Source organism: Myodes glareolus, chromosome 26, assembly GCF_982192425.1.
Source record: "Myodes glareolus chromosome 26, mMyoGla1.1, whole genome shotgun sequence".
NCBI lineage: Eukaryota > Metazoa > Chordata > Mammalia > Rodentia > Cricetidae > Myodes > Myodes glareolus.
In genome coordinates, this window is record NC_142051.1 from 45,202,975 (window position 1) to 45,219,777 (window position 16,803).

The window sequence follows — 16,803 nt, forward strand, 5'->3', positions numbered from 1 at the left end:
AAACACAAGGCCCCATGGTCAAATTCAAAGAAATTTACATGACAGGCAAGAACAGGTTGTTCTTCTAGAAGCTTCAGTTTTAGATATTTTGTTTCCATCAAAAGTACCTGCAAACAATTCAGAAGCCAAAGAATTTCAATATTTCCAGAGCCAAAAATGTCTGTGGAAAGATGAAGGTGTGATGGATCTTAAGCAAAGGATTAAGAGCAGAGTGACCACAGTTGGGGCTGTGAGTCCAACACAGCAACCAGTGAGATGGACTTTTAGCAGTGGACACTGCTTCCATCAGAAAGAGAATTAAAGGGGTGCTGTGCTGGCTTAGGGAGTAAATGCACTTGACAATAAGCCTGACAAACTAAATTTGACACCCAGGATCCATATGTTGGAAAGAGAGAACCAACTCCCACAGGTTATCCTCTGGCCGCTACATGTGCGCTGTTGCACACAGGCATATGCACACAATAAATTTAAAAATACATAATTAAAAATAAAGAAAATCTCAAAGGGTTTTGTCCAGAGGTTCTTCTTAGAATGACCTGCATTCATATTCTAATTCCATATCCACCTACTCAACATGCTTTCCTGGTGAGGTGGCATGGGGTTCTCTTCAAGTATCAGAATAATAAGGGGTCCCTTTGACGTGGGTTCTCAGCCTACCTCTCAATCATCAGTCTTGTAGAAGTAAAGGCTGTGAATTGGCTGTACCCATAAGAGTGCTCACCTCTGGAAACCTCTCTGAGAATCTAAGTTCAAGGAGTTGGATCCTTAAACCTCCCCAGGTGGATTTGGGATGGCGATACTGATACCCACCCCACACATACGTTTCCCTTCAAGTCATTGGTTAGTCTCTTCTTTCAGTATTTGCTAAGTGCCTACTGTGTGTAGGTGCTACATTGGGCATTTGAGAAGCCTCCAGGTGTGCTCGGCTCTAGGGGAGAATCAGACATTTTAACCACTAGGAACAGCAGAGAGTGAGAGGGGCCCAGATGGACAGCTGAACAACCCATTGCAAGTGGGGGCAGAGAGGAAACAGGAGAGTCAGCAGATATTCAGAAGCTGGTGGCTCTAGCTGATTCATGGACGATAAGGTGGAGGAGGGAGGATGAGAATCATAAAATGGTGTAAGATGGCACTGAGGTAACAGATTTAGGTCTTCAGCTGTGTAATTATGGGGTGGCAGTCACATGATGTTCTACATGAATGATGTCACCTCCAGTTGCATCCTGGTGCCATGGGAAGAGGCAGGTCAAAGAGGAGCTTGTACGTCTTTGGAGTTTAAGACTTCATTCAGAAAGCCATGGGATGTGAATTGATCATTTGAAACAAAGCCTAGCCATGACTTTGGGCTGGTTTGAGATGATGGTGGGTAACTGCAAGGCAGGAGGGAAACTGGATAGAACAGGACTCTGGACAACAGGGCCAGTTATGCGGCTGTTGACACTGTCTGGAAAGACTCTCTAGGGTACAATCAAGGGTGGGAACAGTGGGAGTGGGAAAGAGGGATGGCTAGGAGAGATGTCCAGTTCAAGACTCTCTAGGACATGGTGAATGGTGATGTCATTAGAGGGGATGAGTAATGCTGGAAGGGACAGAAGGAAGAAGACAGTGAGTTCAAGACAATTGGAGTCTGATTAGGTCATGGGATTTGCAAGTGAAATTGTCACAGGGGGGATGGACAGGGAGGTCAGGGGAGACCGGAGGGACACTGCTGCCTTGTCAGTCTCATTCCACCTCACACAGCACATTGGCCAGTCAAGGACAGGACAGAAGGTGGAATTAAGCAAGGTGGCAGGGGAGGCTAAAAGGGGAGGCATGAATCCAAGCACAGGAAACTGAAGAGCTGGGAGTCTGCCACCGAGGGAGAAGGTACCTGAAGAGAGGTGGAAAGTGACCAGCCAGGGGGCAGAGGAGCTTCCACAACCAGGTATCAAGAAGGCTGTGACTCACAGTGTCGTATAACCTTTGGGTTCTCCACCAAAGGGCAAGCCAGTTCCAGCTGTCAGATTCCACCAAGGTGAGCTCACAGTACTTCTGCAGAAACACAATCTCCAGTCCAGTGTGGTAGGAACCTGACCACGTGTCCCTTACCCTATCTCTGAGCCCCAGCGGTGATGTTGGCTGAGACAAGCCTGTGTGGGGCTGAGCCCCATACCTTCAGAAAAGCCACCGAGGAGCTAGCTCCTCATTATTAGCAGCAAAGTGCAGGAACCCCAAAGGCATAAGGAACACATTAAACCAGGCTTGTGGGGAAGTTCTCCACCACCTCACATTATCCTCTGCAAAAATAATTGACTGCCTGAACATACGGTCATTAAAAGAAAACCAAGAACTGGAATATTTAACTCCACTTCCCATTTCCCACCACCCCAGAAAACACAGGACACAAAATGTCTCTACCGCACACATGTGTTTTCTGGCTTAAAATTCCTGGGAATGGCTGTCTATGGAAAGAAATGCGAAAACCTCAGCATTCACGTGAACACAGCCAGGGGTCTTCACTTCCCTGGCAGGGCTGGGGGTGGGGGAGCTGGGGTGAGAAACGCCCTCCAATTTTACTGTCCTGAAATGGATTCCAGATGGAAACCGGGAAAGGTGTTTTCGCCCCGCTGGTACCAGACACAGAGTGAAGCTGAAGCACCCACCTTCTTAGGCTCTTAATTGCCCCATGTTGGGCAGCAGCTCTGCTGAGGGTCTGGCTACGGCTCCTGGTGATGGGTGGACCAGGGTGTCTGTTGCTTGGAAAAAGGCTATTTTGAATATAATGACTTTCACATGGACTGCGGGTTTGGGGGGAAGGCATTGTAACTAGGGTCTGGGGGAGGAGGGAAGCTGAGGTACCTAGGCTTGTCAGTACCTTCTCCGGGTTGAACTTCCGGAGCGCCACTTGGATGAGTAGCACTGTGGCATCCTCAGCTGTGTTCCCAGACCTCCCCCATGGCCCCTACATCAGTGATTCACAAGTAAGCCTCAGCCCAGGGGTAGAAGAACTTGGGCAGCTGTGAACCCAGACGGGATGCTGACTGAGAGCTTTGTGGCTATCATACGGGAAGGCTTCGCTTCACCCACACCCGCACCCCACTGGCTGGTGCAGATCGGTCCCTCTCCAGGCTTCTCAATGAGACTGGCAGGCTGAAGGCTCATAGAGAGCCATGTTTTCTGGCTTACAGCGCCCCCTAGCATTAGTCAGCGGGATAAGCTCAATGAGCTCCTCCAAGCCCAACACTGGGCAGCTGGACTTGTACAGACATTTGGATCCATACAGCCATAACTGAACCGAACGTTGTTGTCAAAGCTCTATCCTTAGGGGGCTTACACTTCAGGAAGGGAAACAGGCAGATGAACAACAATATTAGAGTCAGCTACACGTGAAAAAGAAACAGAATAAGGCGTGGTGGGGAATCCTATAAAAGGCTGAGGCTGAAAGGGCATGAAAGTCCAGTAAATTTTGTTCCAGACCCTTTACTGCTTCCAATCCAAAAGAAAAACAGAAAGATGAATTGGCAACTATAAGACGCTCTACTAGAAACAAGACCCCAAGTTTCCCCTGCTCTGTCATCATCATACAATCTCCACTGGCATTCTTTGTTTTAAGCCCTATGCCTTGGAAGACAGAGTAGGAAGGGAATGCAAAGAAAATGACCTAGAGTGTGGCAGATGGGCCTCAGTCATGGGCATGTTTGTTTGATGTCAAACCTGCTCACACGGTAAGATCTATTTTCCCTACACAGCCATTCACCTCATTTTTGTAAATCTCCCAGGGAATAGTAGATTTTTTTTTAATCACTAAAGGAGCATCTTTCTGGGAATCATAAAGTTTAATTTTATATCTAATAAACGTGGAGATTGGTGCCTGATCAAGGGAAGTGACTTGTTCACGTCCACTGAGTTGGGAGTGTGACTATTCAGCAGTCATGTCTGTAACAGGTTTCCCAAAAGATACCAGATAATAAGTTAGAAAGGGAAACACAAACAGAGGCGATAACCCACTCAGTCACATAGCACTATATAATGCTGGTCAGCTCAGAAGGGCCTTTTGGTGTAGCCAAGAACTCCTAAGCAGTGTAGGTAGCTCTCAGTGAGCTAACTGAGGGGTGTGGAAATACATTTATCACATGTGCTAGCCTGGAAGAGTTAGCCATGTAGATGTAATGCACGTAGAAGCCAAGGAATCAGTGTTCACGACATGAACTTGGCTCTGCCTGTAGCTCTTTCCTCCAGGAAGATGAGCAGTCTCTGAGCAACTTTGTATCCCCCCTTACAAGTTCAAGCAAATGCCTCCTATAGGCTCTACCCTCTGAAATTCGATGCACAGGAAGTAGACAGGCCCTCACCTTCCCTAAGAAAGTTCCAACAGAGGGACCGGGTGAGCCGAGTAGGTTGAGAACAAGCCAGGTGCTGGTTGAAGCTTCTTTGGCTCACCCTAGATTTATAAATCTGCCATGGTTCTCAGCTACACCTTCCCTAGGAAAGTTCCAACAGAGGGACCGGGTGAGCCGAGTAGGTTGAGAACAAGCCAGGTGCTGGTTGAAGCTTCTTTGGCTCACCCTAGATTTGTAAATCTGCCATTGTTCTCAGCTACTAGAAGAGAGCAGGAGAGCCATTATCTTCACTCTTTCCCAAGCTCCAAGCCCACTCAATCTTGCTCACTTAACAGACTAGAAAAAGCAATCCTTACATATTATTAGTCTGGTGGACAACCTAATGTCCAGATTGATGACTACAAGGTCCACCTGCTTACAAGACCCACATGAGGACTCAAGGAGCATCTCCTGTCTGATGTTGCAGAGGTGGAGAGAGAAGGTCATCTCAGTCCAGGCAGAAGAGAAGACTCCTGACCCAGGATGCTCTGTGTGCTCTTGGAAATCCCTAAATTCTGAACAGGCCAAAGCAGAAGAATCAAGAGGAAATGAGCCGAAATTAGCACCTTTCAGGAAGGAAAATAATCCAAGAACACCTATACTTTGAGCAGGAAGTAGCTGTGGGAACAAGATACACTTCAGACGGCTTCGCTGAGGAATCTGTTCTGTGACATGTAGCAGAGAGCAGTTGCTTGGCACTTGTCTTGCATCCCAACAAGAAAAGGCAAATGACATTTTGGACAAAATGGTCTTGTAAGAGGGAAGCAGAGAAGAGAGGGCCGCTAGTCTGTAAGACGTTTATCCCAAGTGGATTTGTCTACAAGCTCTTCTAAAGCCTTCCACATGACTGGCATGGTGCAAGGTTCCGCGAATCTCTCAAATCCTACCAAGTATGCCCTCATTCAACCTAGTTCCTCAGAGTGGCCCCATGGTGTCCAAGGCTCAGGCCGCAATGGCTACTGGTTATGTAACACTCGAGTCTCTTGGGATCTTCTGAGGGCTAAAAGTCATTGTGGCCTAATAGCTCAGGCCTCCATGTGTCAGGAAGGGAAATAATATAACCACATTCCAGGACATGGGGCCAGAGATCAATGAGGGGGCCATGGCACCACGGAACAGAATGAAGGAGGTGGGGGCTTTCAGAGCTAACTGGGGAGAAGACAGAAAGATATGGGAGCTGAGTCCTCTTCTCGATAGTTAGAAAGCCTGAGGAGTTTACAGAACATTCTTGGAAGCATTTGGGAGGCTGAGGCAGGAGGGTTGAGAGTTCAAAGCCAGCCTAGACTTCATAATAAGACCCTGCCTAAAAATAACAGCAGTGCCCACACCAATAAAAGATACAAAATGGTCTAACAAGGGCAGTACAATCAGAAATAATGTTACCACAATACTATCTGTTCTGTCATTAAAGAGTCTCTTGGGGACAGTCCAAGGGGTTTTCTTGCATTTTCCTCTTTTGTTGCAACTCTTCAAGCATTTCTGTACCGAAAACACACAGCACCTTCAAAACTGGATAGAACATAAGGCGGGAAAGAAAGGGAGATAGCAATAAGAATCCTGTCAGATCGAACTGCTGGGAGGTCCACGGGCATCTGTCTCTTTTGTATGAGCAGTCCCGTGAGAGAGTGTCACAGGAGCGCCCCCTTTCTGGACCTGTTTCCTCAGCTAGAAGGTGCACGTGGAGCGCCCCCTTTCTGGACCTGTTTCCTCAGCTAGAAGGTGCACGTGACACCTGTTCTTGCTTTTCCTTTCTAGAAGGAATAGAGTATGGGAAACCTGCTTTTAAAAACATATAGCATAGGCCAGGTACGGTGCTGCATCTCTGCCACTAGCAGTAGGGAGCCCAAGGCAGGAGGACCTTGGTTTCAAGGTCAGCCTGGGCGACACTGTGAGACTGTGTCTCAAAAAGACAGAGCAACAATAGTGTGTGCACACCACACATGCACATATCACAATCAAGAGGCTACTTAAAATAAGGTGGTAATAGCATTACCAATACTCTTCTGTTACAGTTAGTTACCCGGATCCGTGATAGTTTTCTCCAGGATCTGGTTTTATTCCACTTTTCGATCGCTTAACTTCAAAGTTCCTTGCTGAAGGGAGGACTGCTGTCTGCCACCAGTGAGTCGTGCTATCATACTCCCCGTTTATTCTATATTCTGTCCTTCAAAGACGAGCCAGGCCTTTCCACTTGCTCGTCTCCTTGCATGATGTCAGCTCAGAGAACTCTTCTCTTACTGTCCCACAGAAAGCAACGCCCTCTTAGTCATTCTGACCTAGGTCTGTATGTATTCTAGCTTCCTTGGAGCACTAGTACAATCACCCTGGCTGCAAGGGCTTTGCTTGGCGTCCAGAACATTGTTTGGTGAATGATTCCACTGTTCCATTTACCCCCAATGACAACTACCATAGCCAGTTTCAAAAGGCAGAGGGGCGGCATGTGGGGGGGCGGGGGAGGTGTTGAGAAAAATGTCATCTACCCAGGTGCTTCCTCTTACTCTCTGCTCTCTCTAGGCAAGGTAGGAAGGTGAAATTTTCTTCGAGGCTTCCTTCTAGACTTTTTCCAGGAGGCAGAATCAAGGACTCGGCAGCATGGGCCACCTGAGTCCCATGGAAGGAAGAGATTGTGTTGTCTCGCTGAGTGGCTGGGAGTGGAGACTTGTTTGGGTCGAAGAAGCTGGAGAGTGCCGGTGGGCGTAGGGCAATGGGGCCGTGGGGCACCGCTGCAGCGCACACTGTCCCAGGACGCGCCCAGCCCACCCACTCAAGTGCCCACAACCGCATTATTCCCTATAAGGATCTGAACAGTCCGGGCCGGCCCCTCCCTGTCGCCCCGCGCCCCCGGCCCCGCCCCCTTTTTGGAGGGCCGATGAGGTAATGCGGCGCTGCCATTGGTCGGAGGGGGCGGCCCCCGAGCTCCCGAGGGGCTGGGTCCCCCTTGTGCCCCTATATCACTCTGCAGCCCTGGACTCTGCTCACAGTGGGCAGCAGGCAGCCACCAGCACCAGGAAGCTTCTTCTCCCGCTTCTCCTCTCTGGTTCCGGATCCTTTTCCCGGAGGCCACTCACTGGCTCTGCGGACGCGTGCTCCAGCCACCCAAAGCCAGTTCGCGGAGTCCCAACCCGTCCCGCTGAGCTACTTGGAGGACACTTTCCTGGAGCTCAAAGTTGCCCAGCGTGCACGGTCAGACCTGGCGAGTGAGCTCGGACTGCAGTATCCGCGCTAGCACTCGGCAACTTTGAAGAGAAGAGCAGCCGTCCCCGCAGCGGACAGCAGCAGCTACGATGATGACTCCCTGGCTTGGGCTTGTTGTGCTCCTGGGCTGCTGGAGCCTTGGGCACTGGGGCGCCGAGGCGTGCACATGTTCGCCTAGCCATCCCCAGGATGCCTTCTGCAACTCCGACATAGGTAAGCGCTTTAGGAGGCACCAAGCAAGCTGCGTGCCCTATCAGGCGACTCAGTTTCCCTGGGCAGGGACTCTGTGTAGGGAGATGCCTTGTAGAGGGAACCCAAGCAGTGTCCGGGTGGTCTCTGGCTGGCAGGAGTGAACGTGATCCCTGCTTGACATCTAGAAAATTTGCCCATTGACTCTTGAAGGGAAAGAGCTGGAGGAGCAGGGTGGGAGAAGGTTCTGAAAAGTTGGAACGCTAACTGAAGCGCTGGGAGCTCGAGTACTCTTTACAAGAAGTTGCCAACTTGTGCGGGTGGAGTTGCGAGAGAAAACTAGCTTTCAGTTATTGCTTATCTCCCGCGCCCTTGAACTTTATTTTTTTCCCTTGAGATTCAACTAGCGTAACTGCAGGCTCTCCCAGCAAGTGCTGGGGCTTCTTGCTTGCCAAGTTTGGGTGGCTGGAAAGGGGTGGGGGGTGGCAGGGAAAAACCACATAGAAGAAAACTGTAGGTTTGACTCCCTCCCAGGGAGAACTGTTTGAGTGTGGATAGGTGGCTTGAGGTGACTGTAGGGAATCACATAGCTGTGAAAATTCACAGGAAGGCTATTGTTCTTATTTTTTCTTTCTTGAATGTACATGAGGAGGGAGAGTGAGCAACGGAGAAAGCAGATTTGTCATCAGAAGAACAAAGATGCCAAGGGTCTCATCACTTGTGATAATTGTCTCAAAGAGACTGTTTGCTTATTAGAGAGACTTGATAAAAAGCAGAGCCCACTGTCCAGATGGCCTGAAGAGTATTGGGGACACTTGTGTTTGGAGGGGCCCCAAGTGAAGTGGAAACTAGAAAATCTCCCTTTTCTCCAGCCACTAAAGCACCCAGTCCAATGTCCCTGCTGTGAGTTTGCAGGGCAGGGGTGGGACACGAGGCCGTCCTTGGCCCGTGTCAATTCAGAGGTGAAGAATGGGGCATGTGTGTTTTAAGTATGGTCATGAAGGAGAAGGAAATTTTCCACTGGGTCTTGGGTGAGGGATTCCACTCTGCAAGTGTGTTGTGGTGAGGAGAGGGAGGAGTGGTGACCTGGCAGGGGAAGCAACTGAGGTTGGAGAGGGGCCAGGCCAGCCTAGGGGGGAATCTGGGAGGTGGCTATGGTGGCCAGGTCAGTGGACTTGGCAGCCCAGGGTGTTTGTGTGACCTGCAGTCACCCTTAATGGAGGTTTCCTGGGACCTGCAGGAACACACCCTTCCCGGGTCCTTGGGATTGCTAGGAAGCATCCTTTGGGTTGCTGGAGAGGCCTGGGAAGGTTTTCTCCCTTCTCCTGAGTGTGGTCCCCACCCAGATTCCTCTGAACTTTTCTCTGCTCTCACCAGCCCGGTGACATTCCCAGTTGGTTGGTGCCAAGTTCTGGTTTTGCTCAGCCTAGACCATGCTCCTAGCCTGTGAGCTAGCAGGTGGAATCGGGGTGTTCATTTCTGCGTTACAGTGGGCTGAGTGTGTTCAGCTTGGTTTTGTAGTATGTACAGGGGAGAGAGGAATCTCATCTCTATCCCAGGAGCCTATAGCCCAGAGGTTTCTACACTGAAGTTCATGGGAAAGTGGCAACATGAGCTGGTAGATCTGTTCCCAGTGGGCTTTTCTGGAATCAGCTCATTGCTTCCTTAAGGACCCTCCTGTACGTGGGGACTGATGAAGCTTCTTGTAATTTCTATGGCTTTATTCAAGAGACAGCTTTCTCCTCTTAATACACTTCCCAGAGAAACGTTCAATTGCTAAGAAATATGCCAAGCACAGAACAGTGTAGTAGCAAAAAGAAAAAGAGAGCGAGAAAGAAAAATCATTGCTCTGGCAGGGATCCAGACTCACTCAGCCTTTAGCTTGGTGCACTGCACAAGGGATGAGATAATGTTTTTAAAAATGGGAGGTGTGGGTGTGGGCCTGCTGGCTTGTTGACCTGCTCCCTGACAGCAGCAGACACTCTGCGGCCTCCAGTAGATGGCTCCCAACTGTCCTCTGGACGCCCAAGATAGCCTGCTACCTTCCTCTTCTAGAACCTTCCTGCATGGATTTCTCTCGCCCTGGCCGGATGCCATGTTGCCAGGGAAGGGCACAGCATGTCTAGCTTAGCCCTTCATAAGCCCCATCACCACCCCACAATGGCCTTCCCTCTCCTGTCTCTTTATCCATGGGTGTCTCTTTTCCCCTTTCTTCTTCAGAGCCCAGGGGACTGGAACAACCTTTTGGGTAAGGAGGACTTAAAAGGTGTTTCCATGGCAACTGCAGGCCCTGCACCCTATCAAAGTGTTTTGGAGAATAAACTACATGGAGGCTTATCAGATACTCAGTGGGGCAAAGAAAGGGACTTGGCAGCGGTCACCTCACTTGGGGCCCTCTCCCTCCCAGGCATTACCCCTGAAACTCCTTGAATACATTGACTCAGAAAGGAGGGGGGCGGGTGCTGGGAATGAAGGAGGTAGCCCTGGCTAGGCAGAGCTTGCTCTGGCAGCCTTAGTTCAGGAAAGGATGGGTAATGCTCACAGCATTCTGAACATTGGAGTGGGGTGGTGTGTGTGTGTGTGTGTGTGAGTAGTAGAGGGAATTCTGCTTCAGAAGGTCAGACCCTTCTCTCCGTCTCCATTCAAAAGGAGTAATTAGAAAGTGGTATTGGTCGGGGTGAAAGGGTGTCAGGGTTGCCCCTCGGCCTGGGAGAAGCAGCTGCCAGCCTTGGAGAATAGCCTTGATATCACTGACTTGTTTTGACGTGGTTTCCTTCAGCATCACATCTGAAGTAGTACTAGCAAAGAAGCCATTTTTAGAGAAACCCAATCTATACCCTCTCATTCCCACAAGCAAGTAAATGCAAAGAAAATAAAATTACGTGACTTTGGAGAGGGGCCAACCACCTAGTGGTGTGTGTGTGTGTATGTGTGTGTGTGTGTGTGTGTGTGTGTACACGTGTGAGCATGCATACCATGTGTACCAAGGCTAATAGTATCTTGGGAAGCCTGGTCAGAGGAGGACGACTGTTGGGCAAGAGGAAGAAAGAAAGGGCATGCAGCTTTCAGACATGTACTGGTGTGCAAACATTTCTCAGCAACCTTAAATGTAGGTGTTGCATCCATTTCTCAGATGGTAAATACTGACGCCAAACAAGGTTATGCTTATACAAGGCCACCCGGCAGTGGGGAGGCATGGAGTTAGTCAGTTACAGCTATGACATTTTCCAACTCTCCTTGACCCTTGACATCCTAAGGCAAGAATGTGCCCCTAGAATCCAAAGGGAAGGAACAGATGGTGTTTTCATCTATATTAGGAAAGTTTTTCTCAGAACTTCGAAGGCAGCTAAAATGGCCAGGGGTTTTAATTAAGTAACATGTTTGCCAAGGAAGAATTGATTATTGTTTATAACAGAACAAAAAAAAAGAAGAACTTCCCTGTGTTCTTTGTTTGTTAGAACCAGAAAAGATTCTCAAAATCATTAGGCTGAGTTGAAAAAGTGACTGACTGTGTTACTGAGGCCAGCGAGCAGTGAGGCTGATAGAAACCCAACTTCCAGGATGACTGTGGGAGACAGTTAGGGATTCCCAAAGGAGGTGCATGCAGGAGGCACAAGCCAGGGAAGAAAGCTGCAGAATGGTTTCCTGGTAGATGATGCAGCAGGTGCCCTCGGGTCTGTCCCACCCCATTCCATGGACAGATAAGACTAGAACGCAGCCGGGAAGGGGCTGTGGTTCTGCTGGAACAGCAGGAACGATTGAGCTCGGTTGCTGAATGGCACATTCCAACAGGTTCGTTAATGAAAAACAAAAACCAGCACAATTCTAGTCACTTTTGTCTTTTACCACTTCAGCCTGTATGGATACGAAGGCTCCTCCTTCCCACCTCAACACAGTCAACTCCTGGGTGGTCTCGAGAGGCGGTGTGGGATGGTGGCAGGGCCTTGGGGCAGGGCACTGCTGGGCTCAAATCCTCCCCCAGGGTCTTGTTGGCTTTGTGTTGAGGCATTTATTTAGTGGATCTGTTTAGCCTTCACTCTCCTCATTATAAAAAGACACAAGTATTTTGCACCTTTTCAAACCTTTTTTTTAAATTCACGCTTTTAAACTTAAAGTTACAATGATGAGTGTATTTTATGTTCCTCCCTCTTTCTGTATGTCATGCATCCACTCATTTCTGTCCACCTATATGCCTATTATCTATCTATCACCGATCTCTCTGTCTTCTATCATCTATCTATCTATCTATCATCTATCTTCTGTCATCTATTTATCTATTATGTACCTATCGTTTCCTCATCCATCCACTTATATAAAAATCAGAGAAAGAGAAAGTTCTTTTGGATCACTGCCTCAATCAATGCTACTTCTATTATATCACCTGTAGAAAATGTACAGAGGTTTTCCTCCATTAAAAACTTGAAGAATTAGACAGGTAAATACTGAAAGTTTTTATTCAGTCGTGTGCATCAGAGAGTTTTATCAACTAATACACGTATAGGTTACTTTATTCTTCTCTCTCTAGTATTCCATAGGACTATACTTTTTAAAACCCAGCGCTGAGTTTTAAAATAGTGATTAGTGTACCATTCTAGATAATTAATATGCATTAGCTCAGTCAAGTCTCTCAGCAGTCCTAAGAGACAGATGAACTGTTACCATCTTCATTGAAGAAACTGAAGCACAGAAAAAATTAGGTAACTTGTTCAATGCTATATCTGGTAAGTAACAGAAGCTAGTATTTAAATCGATAGAGGTATATCCAACCATACTATGTAATATGTATACTACTATAAGTGATGATATTACTATGACAACCTAATATCTCAATGAATCTACCTTCATTTATTTAGATATCCCCTCTTTATGGATATTTATGCTTCTAACAACTTTTCATCCTTAGAAGGGTGTTGGAACAAGCAGTCATGATATTGTCTTCTGCTCTGTGCTCTGATGCTTCTCTATGGCAAGTGTTTCTCTATGGACGTGTTGGATGGAAGTAAGGGCACTGTGTGTTTTAGTTCTTGCTGCAGTCTACGCTCCGCAGCTGCGTGCTGACTGTACTTTTTAAATGTGCAGCTGGAAGGATGGAGGGATGGGGGATGGGCATGGAGGTGATGTCCCAGTGCTGTGTTAAGGATACATTCAGGCTTCTCTCAAATGGAAAACAATTTCAGACATTTTCTTGGTATTCTGAGGACTTCTGCTCTTGGACAGCCTTTTTATCTTCTTGAAAGGGAACAAAATTAAGGCCACTTAGGCCAAGTTAATGGGATCATTTTTATATCAAGAATAGGCCTTAAGTGGTAGGACGGTCACAGCCCTCGGCTGGCTCTTCTGGACTCCTCTACTCAGAGATGGCTGTGGGGTTTTGCTTTTATAATAAGTGGAGTGCATTTCATTATCTAAACTTGTTTGGCCTTTGGTTTTCGCGTGAACTCAGGTTCAAAAGTGTATGTGTAAAACTCAGGCACAGGGTTCTGGTCTCCCTGTTGGGTTCAGGGCAGCAGTGAGAAGACATCTATGATCCCTTTGTTCCCTCCTGCACTCATTACTGCATCTGGACAGTGCTTGGATGGGAGCAATAGGATGGCCACAAGGATGGATGTGGATAGCTGAGGCCAAGGCAGAGCGGCTGGCAGAGAAAGTCCCTGGGGTCTTGACATCATGCTATCTTTTAAAGAATGAATTCCACTGCCCTTATTGAAATTTTTCAGTGGGTTAATAGGAGAAAGTACAATAAAATGGCTTTTATGAGGACCAATAACAAGCCCCACCCACCTCTTCATTGGTCCTTTCTACTCTAGAAAATCCTGTTTTCTGCCTGGCTCTTGACCCATGCTGTGCACATCCTCATGAACTTGTTGTATTCTGGATCTCACTTGGTTCCATTTTTCCTCCATGGTACAGTTGCAGAAGAATCCTCCCATCTCACCTAGAGTTCAAACCAGCTGCAGCATTTCTGCTAAAAGCCAGCTCCTCTGAAATTGCATGAGGCATGACCAGAGGGCATCATTCCAAAGCCGGAACCAGATTCCTGCTGTGCACTACCCTGAAAGGGAGGCACCTGATTCGGTCTCTGCTTATGTGATAAATCTAGCCCTACCACCTAGTGGAAAGAACACTACAGCATTCTCCAAATCAGACCTTCATCGGGCGGGGTGGCGATTACATTCCATGGTACTGGGCTGAGCTCCTTCCTTGCATATCAGTTATTTGTAAAGTGAGGGCTTTCCTTCTCTACTACCCGCTCAGTAGCTTCAGGCTGAAGAGGGAACATTACCTATCTACAATCACATCATCACAATCCAGCCTGAAGCTACATCCCCAAACCTGTGTTTGGGATCATTCTTTCTTGTAGACTTACAGCCTGTTCTCCTATAGACTGAGGACCACAACGCTCTAGAACTGGGGAGGTTCTCCTCCTTTTGCAACTTTTGGCACATTGGTCTCTGACTCACTGTTGGGATGCTCAGGGTGGTTCCTTCACCAGTCTCTTGGGCACCTGCCTTTCCTCCTGTCCTCAATTTCGTTCCCAATGGAACCAAGCCTCATAAAAAATTTCTAATTCCCAACCCAGCATTCTAGTCTTTGCCTCAACTGTCTCCATTCTGTTCAATATCGAAAAATGGTTTAAAATCCGTTTTTCCTTCAGCAGGTTCTGTTTTTGGAGAGTTACCACAACTTCATTCCTTTCAACAAACATGTTAAAACAGAAAACTGCCACAATGCTAGCAGTTATGAGTTGGATATCTTGGCTGATACTAATTAATTGCAGTTCAAAGTCAGGATGCTTGGGTTCTCCTGTGCCTGGGATTCTGGGGTGTCTACTGAAGTGTTAAAAAGGTTTATGGGCTTAGTAAGTCACTGCCCTTGTCACCTCTCCAACATTAATTACTCCTGATGACCAGGGTTGGTGGAGAAGCAAGTAGTTCCTGCATCCCATGGGGTTGGATACCCTTGAAGGATGTGGTCTGGGTCTAGCAGCTTGTTTGCATGCAACACCATCAGCACAACAGGCTAAGCCTTTGAAGGGACTTCACTAAATAGTGAATGGCAGGAATCTGTAAAATGTCTCCAAACTGTGATGGGACTAAGGGGTCTTTTTGCCCATTTGCTTAATAAATGTGTCTGGAGCTGCCAGGGGCACCTGGAGAAGCTTTCTGTAGGATTGAGACAATCTGGCTGCCACAAAAGTAATATTCTATACTGTACAGCACTGCCCCACCTGCAGGTCTGATTTAATGTCACCTATCTCTTATCACCTGGCTGTGCCATTCACATCTGGGACACTAGGGACTTCCACTATCACCGGGTTTGTCCCACGTGCCAGAAGAAGGGATGGTAGGAGAACAAAATGAGGCAAGGTAAAATTCATCTAGTGAATTTGGAGTGATGGACGGTGAAGGTGTAGGATTGTAGGGAAAGTTCTGATCAGAGCAAGCCTCTAGTGGTACAGATCTTCAATATTACGGGGGAGGGGGGGTAGTCTCCTCACTCCGCCCTCTGCCTGGGCAGCTTTGATCCTCCCAGGAGTGGAAGCCTTGACCCAGGCAAATTGGGCACCTGCAGAGAAGTCTGTTGACTTGGTCCCTGTGAAACCCAGGTTAGGACATGGGAAGTGACAAGTGCAGAAGACTATGCAGGTATGGTTTCGTCTTTCAAGAGGACTACCTTCTGACCTAGACCTCATCACTGAGGGTAGACCCAAGGCCTTTTAGTTCTCGAGAATATTGACTCTAGTGAGATCTGCTTAGAAAGTTCTTTGACCCAGTTATCTCATCTGTAAAATTGAGGGAGAGAACTGGGGTTGGTGATTCCATGAAATAACTCATAGCAAATGTTTAGCACAGAATCTCTTGTAAAGACTGTGGGTGGGGGGATAGGTAGGGGGTCCTGTCTGTCTGTTATGTATGTATACTACTGTTCTCATTGTCTTTTTACTGAGGAAAGTGGGACTCTGAGGGGTGATGGGATATTTTCATTGTCACATACAGATAGCTGAGTTTCAAAACCGTAGTTAATATCTCTCCCTTATCCCAAATTCAGTGTTCTCTACTTCCCTAATGGCCTCTGACGGGACACAGATAACAAAGCTCCCTACACTGATCCCATGACGTTAGTTTTCATTCTTCAAAGGATTCGGAAAGCAGGGTGGTAGAAGAGCCACTGTTCCCACTTGATGGCTATCAGTATTGAGAATTGGTGTGGTAGGGGAGCTTCACAGTACAGCAGATGTATTGGGAGTGATCCCATGCCTTCTGAAGGCCAAGTCCAATGCGGTGCTCTTCAAGGATCAAGGGTTGCCCTTGCCCATATAGACATACGTACATTTCCTTCTGATAGGTAGAAAGAAGTAGGAGATAATGGGGCAGCCAAAGGGAGGGAGGGCCCTGGAAACTGGTGATAGTAAATTTGGTTGGCAAGTCACAACTTCCTGTCTCTGCTCTGCTTGGGTCTAGAGAGGCAATGCCTTCTCCTGTATGTCAAGGTGAGGAGACCCGAGGTCTACCTCAAGTTTATCCCTGACTCTGAAATTACGTTGGTGATATGACCTTCCCCAGGCACTGATCTCTTACCTGGAAAGGTGACACGCTGACTGTGTGTGTCTGCTCCTTTGTACATAGGTGTTACTGCCTCTGGTGTGTCAGTATTCTAGGTCAGTTCCCCTTGAAGAGGGCTGTCTAGAGAGTTCAGGACTGAACACCTAGTGTCACCAGTGACAGTCTTAGAAGGGAAGTTCGTCAGAAATATGGTCTGTCAAGATTAGAGCGGGATCTCTGTGGGTGTGAACGTGGTGAGGATTCTGCCTGGACGTTTCTAATGAGCTCAGTGATCTAAGTGACTAGCAGACTTCCTGTTGGAACACAGCTGGTTTACCACAGCAGCCTTGTCGACTTAGCTTAAGGCTAGAATTCAGAACTGAGGTCACTTCAGGGTCTGTCACTGACTGCTGGAGGGCAGGTAAGAAGGCTCTGCTGCAGAAAGGACTTTTCCCACTGGAAGACTAGCTTAGATGTAGGCCTTTCATTGAAAGTGGCATTATCTCATATAATCCTAT

At 47.8% G+C, this 16,803-nt stretch overlaps 2 protein-coding genes across 2 annotated transcripts in view; one reads left to right on the forward strand and one right to left on the reverse strand.

Annotated features, from left to right (window-relative positions):
* Syn3 (synapsin III) overlaps positions 1-16,803 on the reverse strand; it is a 413,622-nt gene that overhangs the window by 215,685 nt on the left and 181,134 nt on the right. The gene's annotated exons all lie outside the window — the stretch shown is intronic.
* Positions 7,315-16,803, forward strand: part of Timp3 (TIMP metallopeptidase inhibitor 3) — a 50,506-nt gene continuing 41,017 nt past the window's right edge. Inside the window, exon 1 of the mRNA XM_048418189.3 lies at positions 7,315-7,766. Within this exon, the coding sequence (XP_048274146.1) occupies positions 7,643-7,766 (124 nt within the window). The 5' untranslated portion in view covers positions 7,315-7,642. The remainder of the gene's footprint in view (positions 7,767-16,803) is intronic.